The following is a 6,253-nucleotide window of genomic DNA, read 5'->3' as shown; positions in this document are numbered from 1 at the left end:
AATCGGTTCAAAGTCCTTATCTCATTTCATGCAGCTTCAATTTTTCTCTTGCCTTTTTATTTCTGTCCTCTTCTCCCTGGTACCAGCTCCTCTGACCAAGGCCTCATGGAGCATATCCTCAAAAGGGCAGAAAAGTTTGTTCAGGGAAGCTCCTGAAGCCCTTGCCAGGAGACACACCTGCGCGTTTCAGATACAGGTTCGCTGAGCCATAGAGGTTCAGTAAAGCTTGTCAGAGGGTCACAGCCAATCTCTTCAGAGGTAGCGACCCTTCCACAAGCTGTACTGAGTATTCTCAGCTCAATGAAGATAGGTGAGAGACACAAATGCTGGGAAAAATTTTTGCTAGGCAGTGCCTCAAAAATCAGGCAAGAATGATATTGCAGCTTTAGGCACAAGCATCTGCCCCCCTTAAGGTGTATATCGCATGGAATTAAGAAACCATACACCACAACATTTCAAATGGCCAGAGGGTCACCTTGGTTTTAGAGGTTGCAGAGAGCAGGCAGAGCACAAGGCTTTTTATGTGACGTTGTGACCAATAGATACAATTGTTTTTTGTTTTAGGACTACACTCATACCCACCAACTATTTTGAGATAACAGAAATTTAAAAGATAGACTGTCCCTCCTAAAAGGACACTTGGGAGGTATACCATACATTAAAAAACAAACTAAAAAGCTTTATGCACAATGTGCTTGTTAAAACAATCCCAGATCGTTGGTTCATCTATAATCCTACTTTAAGAACAAGGAGACCGGAAATCTTCAGCCAGCAGATAAATTCGCTGCATCCTAAGTCACTCTGCGAGTTTCGTGAACAAATGAAATTAATGCGTGTCTAGAAAAGCCCGTATACACACCCCTTTTACGAATCAGCCAATCAGAAAAGCGCTGGGAACCAACATCACCAAAACAAATATGTACGCTTGACTTGCTTCCAAAAGGAGGCTTGAAACGCATTTTTAAAAAAAACGCGCAGTGAGAGGAAAGCCACGTAATCTACAAACTGCGTGACGTCAAAGATTCACGGATGGTAGCATGTTATTCACTGCGTGACTGACAGCCACATAACGCATCGGCTGTTGCCAGCAAATGGATCTGGATGAGGCTTTTCGGTCTGTCGGAGAGTTCGGCCCCTGTCAGAAGCGGCTGACTGGATTCCTGGTGCTCCTACAGGTAGGTCATTTAAGTAAGTTGTAGGTGGGCCGAAGGAGCAGTCTGGCGTTTCCTTATCTGTGATCTCCTGAGGGGGCGCTAGAACCCAAGGAAATACCTCCACTAGGGGAGAAAGCTGCAGAAATGCTGCCCCGGACACCAGCCGTCACACGGCCCTACAGCCTGACTGAAGAGGTTCATTTAACTCCGCCCAATACGTCATGCCCTTTATATACATATACTGATAAAGTGGGTGTGGTTAAACCTCATGAGCTGACAGTCAGTGTTCTCTGTCCCGCGCAATGTGACAGCTTAGAGCTTCCACCATAGCCTGGCTGAAGAAGTTGCTTAACTTCAACCAATACATTCTGATCTTATGGCTAATATAGATGTGTGTGTGTATATATATATGTATATATATATATATATATATATATATATATATATATATATATATATATATGTATATATATATATATATATATATGTTAGTATAGTAGGTTGCTGCTGAACCTCTTGCGCAACGTAGCTGATGGTCAGCGTTCTCAAGCGTGCACAATGTGTTGCAAGTGTAAAGCAGCGAGATATTGACACCACATCTTCACACACACGTATGTTTATAAGATAGCTGGAAGATCAATCAAGTTACGTATACCTAAAATTAAACGGTTCTGGGGTTCCCACGTTATGGTGTATGTCCCATTGTACAGGACCCTAGAATAAAAGCAACAAATAATCTGTAAAATGTGATCTTTACCAGTTGTTTCAGAAGACCCCCTGGTTACATTGCTGCTGCCGCCTATTATAGCTTTATTTTAGTGTCAGTTCAGTAGATGTCAAGATCTGCTGTCCTGTATACAATTTTCTCTATACAATTTATTTTTATTGCGTGCCACAGAATGGGCTATAAAAACACATTTTGTACACAAAATAATATATACTTTAATCTAAGCTATTTTCTAGCCAAATAGCTATCACAGTGTACTGATGACATTTGGTTTACTCTACCAAGTGCTCTTTACATGCTGCAGTTATTTCTTTGTTTTAATAATATATGGGTTTTATATTGTTGTTCTTATACTTGTGGCGGATACGACCTGTTTCTTATTTTTAATGGTTATGCTTTTATTTATTTAATACTGATTTGCATATTATGTGCTTCATAATATACACTCTTTTACTGTGTAGTGGGTTATGAAGTCATTGAGCTTTCCTCCAAAATATTACTAATAGTAATGAATCTTACTTCTCTAGACCCAGTAGTTCTTTGGGTCATCCAACAAAATAATTACCTTTTGGCCATCTTGTAACAATTTGCCAAGCAGTAGATGCTGGTGAGCAGAAAGCAGATTGACCAGTATCCATATCCTACGAGTTGGCTGCTTGAACAGAAGTAGATGGTGGCAACGGACCATAACCGGAAGGAGACACTGTAACCTACACAGCTTTAAGGCATCATTCAAAACATTTCTACCTAAAGCCTGTATTTTTTTCTTCTAATTATGGCCATTGATTTTCTTTAAATTGGCAAGTAAATGGTTACTTTATCTTGATATTGACAAAACAGGCATAGCAGGTCACTTTGTGTCCAGAAGTCTTCTCCTTTCTCAGCTTCCACCGAAATATGAGAAATACTCAAGCGGATCCTGAGAAGCTTTGAAGCTTTGGTGGCTCTCAGAAGTGGAGCAACCATATTAGCAACTTAAGCAGCTTCTTAGGGCCTATATTTCTAGTAATGTATAATATAATCACTGTAAGGTATCATTTTTTAAATACATTTGTGATTATGTATCATTATTAAGTTGATGTCTCCTATGTCTTTCCGCTTAAGACCCTTAAAACCTAGAGCACATCTACACATCTTTTCCTTTCACAAGCTTATTATAAGTATTGAACAGAAACAGTTAGGACTCTAAAAGGTTCCATTTAATAGGTTTAAATTAGTCTGCTTTATTTAAAATTTTAGGTAGTAGGAGCTCTGCCAATCTGATCCCCAGGTCTCCAGATTTGTGTTTAAGAGTACAGTAGCTGGACAGCATGGGGTTTGATGGTGCTGAACCCTAAATAATTTATCTAGCATGTCAGTCCTGTTCCAGAACCCAACTGTCTGGGCAATTATCATCCAAATGATGCACTGGAGGCATGTGGCTTCATTGGTGGCAAGGGCTAAGCCAGGACGCAACAAATATTTACCGTGTTAACGTAAAACAGTATGTGCACAGACACCTCTTCCTAAATTTAAAGAAATTGACTTTTATATTGTGGCATAAATTATACCAGGAATAAGCAAAATCTAAAGTGGTGAGTACTATATCAAACCATAATCAAAGGCTGTTACAAATACTGTTGAGACTCTGGTTTAGGTATATTTAACTAATATCATATTTAGGCCTCAGTGAGACTTTTTTGAAAGGAACATCATTAAAATCAGATAATTACACGTTCAAGCACACATTAGTAAAATTATTAAAATTCTTGATGTGTCTTATATTCCAATGAAAAGTATCTGTAGAAACGGTCATTGTTTTATTATTGTGTCAGAGCATAGTTTGCCATGGTTCCCAAAGTGTTAACGTACTAAGTTAGCGAACGATTAACGTGTTTATTAAGGCTGAAAACAACATTGCGAAACCGCTTCCCTTGGCATCAGTATTGACTAATTGCATCCCTGTATGTGCACACATCCCCGTTGCCAGGTGGGAGTGCCAACTAAAATGTTAATGGCTGCAAAATCATAACCTTGATTTATTTTTAAGGTTTGTGAATGCGTATAGTGATATAAAGCAGTTTATACATATAATTGTATATGAATTTGTTTTTTGTACTAGTAACAGAGCATAGGCTTTAATTGAATATATAGAACTGACCCTGACCTTGCCTTATGTTTAAAAAAGCCTTATGTCTATCCTATAGATACTTAACCTCTGCTTCCCCGAAAGCAATGCCACTGATCCACCACCCTGATCTTACCATCTGCCAATAACTATGTTAATAACTATGTTTTATCCGATACATGCTGGGTTCTAGACTGTTGTTACAAGGCTAAAACTGTCATTTAGATGGCTGAATGTACATACTGAAATACTTTGTAACTTAAATGTTTAGTTGTACTAAGTTTCTGCCAACCAAATAGATTACATCACAATGGATGTGTAAAAGCATTGGGCTCAGCCTGGTTGGGATAATTGTTGGATAATTGCGAGCATTGATTTCTGCAGTTACTTGATTGCTATCTCTGATGTGGAAGAAACAAACGAAGCTCTTTAGCTTTTTATCGGAAGGCGATATATCCACACTCCGCTGCTCTAGCAGAAGTGTTTTAATACATACATTGATGGTCTAGGTCAGTAGATGGAGAGCAACATTTTGTATGTACCTAAACAACAAAATCTATAAAGTTTCCACTTCTGCCTTAGTAATCATTTGCAGTATACCGTATTGGCTTGAGTATAGGCCGCACCCTAAAAGTTAGGTGCTTTTTTAAAGAAAAAAAGTAATTTAAAGTGTAATAGATATGCTGCCACTCTGCCCCCCCCGGGACATGCTGCCACTCTGTGTGTCCCAACGAGACATGCTGCCACTCTGTGTGTGTGTCCTCCGAGATATGCTGCCACTCTGTGTCCCCCCGAGATATGCTGCCAATCTATGTCTACCCCCCCCGAGATATGCTGCCACTCTGTGTCCACCCCCCGAGATATGCTGCCACTCTGTGTCCACCCCCCGAGATATGCTGCCACTCTGCCCCCCGAGATATGCTGCCACTCTGTGTGTGTGTGTCCTGAGATATGCTGCCACTCTGTGTCCCCCCGAGATATGCTGCCAATCTATGTCTACCCCCCCCGAGATATGCTGCTACTCTGTGTCCACCCCCCGAGATATGCTGCCACTCTGTGCCCCCCCCGAGATGTGCCCCCCTCCCCTAGACTTACCAGTGCAGACTCCCCGAGTCCCCAGAGTCTTTCGGGGCCTGCGGGGGACATCTGATCTACGCAGAACGGTATACAACTTCCGATCTCACTGGGGCTAGCCCATTCTAATGCATAATGAACTCACCTGCAAACCCCAGTTTTAGAGAATAAACTCCGAAAGCTTTTCAGAGCATAATTGGTCAAGTAGTCGACCTGAGTGAATCCAGGCCTTCTCTTTTCAGCCAGTCTTTCCTATTTATTTACATGGGAGTGCTTTCCTGCCACTTATTGGCTGCTTCAGTGGAGTGAATCATCCGAGAACAAATGAAGCAGAGAGCTACAGCTTCTTCCTGAGGTAAGTACCTTTTTTATAGATATTTTTATTTATTTTAATCTGCATTCTTCTTTGGTAAGGCGGTCTAGGACATTAAACTCCTTGTTTAACCCCTTAACGTCCAATGACGTGCCTGTGACGTCATTTCATTAAACATGCTTAGAAAGTGATTTACGATCACTTTCTTCGCTTAAGCAGTGTTAACACCGAGATCGGCATCAGGGGCCATGTCTCGCCCCTTCCCGGGGAATCAACATCTGCCATACCCTGCATGGTGGTGGAAGGCCTCAACGATTGCCTCCTAAATTTCAATGGTGTTGCTGAAATACCTTGATAATGAGGAATTCAGCAACACCGAACACTCAACCCAGGACGCGCTGTGAACGCTCTGGAGAGGTCCGCAAGATGGCGGCGCAATCCTTTAAAGTTGGAAAAGTTCGCCAGAGGGTCTCCAGACCCTCTTGAGAACTCTGGCTCCACTTGTAGGTTGAATGCAATTCAATGGAGCCCATCTTTCTAATCACAATGTGATTAGTAAAGTATTAAAAAAATAATAAAATAGGCAACATTTAAAAATAATTATGCATCAGAGGAACCATCCAGTTCCAGCAAAATGTTAAAAAAAGTCCAAAAAAAATAAAGTTTATTATTATGAGCAAGTGCTAAAATTAGTACTGTATCTTCCCAAATATCTTGACATAGAAAGAGTTAAAATAAAAGCATTTGAAATACCGAAGGGGTGTCTAATTTAAAAAGAATGGTTTGATGGGATAAATTGGAGTGGCCGTGCTCAAAGATAGGGCATAGGCACAGATTGACCAAAATGGGGGGGGAAGCGCACTTTCCAACTGTGGCTT

At 40.8% G+C, this 6,253-nt stretch overlaps 1 protein-coding gene across 1 annotated transcript in view; it reads left to right on the top strand.

The window, feature by feature from the left end:
• The first annotated feature begins 835 nt into the window (after positions 1-835).
• Positions 836-6,253, top strand: part of LOC128468715 (solute carrier family 22 member 15-like) — a 59,578-nt gene continuing 54,160 nt past the window's right edge. The window contains exon 1 of the mRNA XM_053450476.1: positions 836-1,175. Within this exon, the coding sequence (XP_053306451.1) occupies positions 1,092-1,175 (84 nt within the window). The 5' untranslated portion in view covers positions 836-1,091. The remainder of the gene's footprint in view (positions 1,176-6,253) is intronic.

This window comes from Spea bombifrons, chromosome 11 (genome assembly GCF_027358695.1).
Source record: "Spea bombifrons isolate aSpeBom1 chromosome 11, aSpeBom1.2.pri, whole genome shotgun sequence".
Classification (NCBI taxonomy): Eukaryota; Metazoa; Chordata; class Amphibia; order Anura; family Pelobatidae; genus Spea; species Spea bombifrons.
The sequence above is the reverse complement of the archived record's forward strand: the minus strand, read 5'-3'. Positions and strand labels throughout refer to the sequence as shown.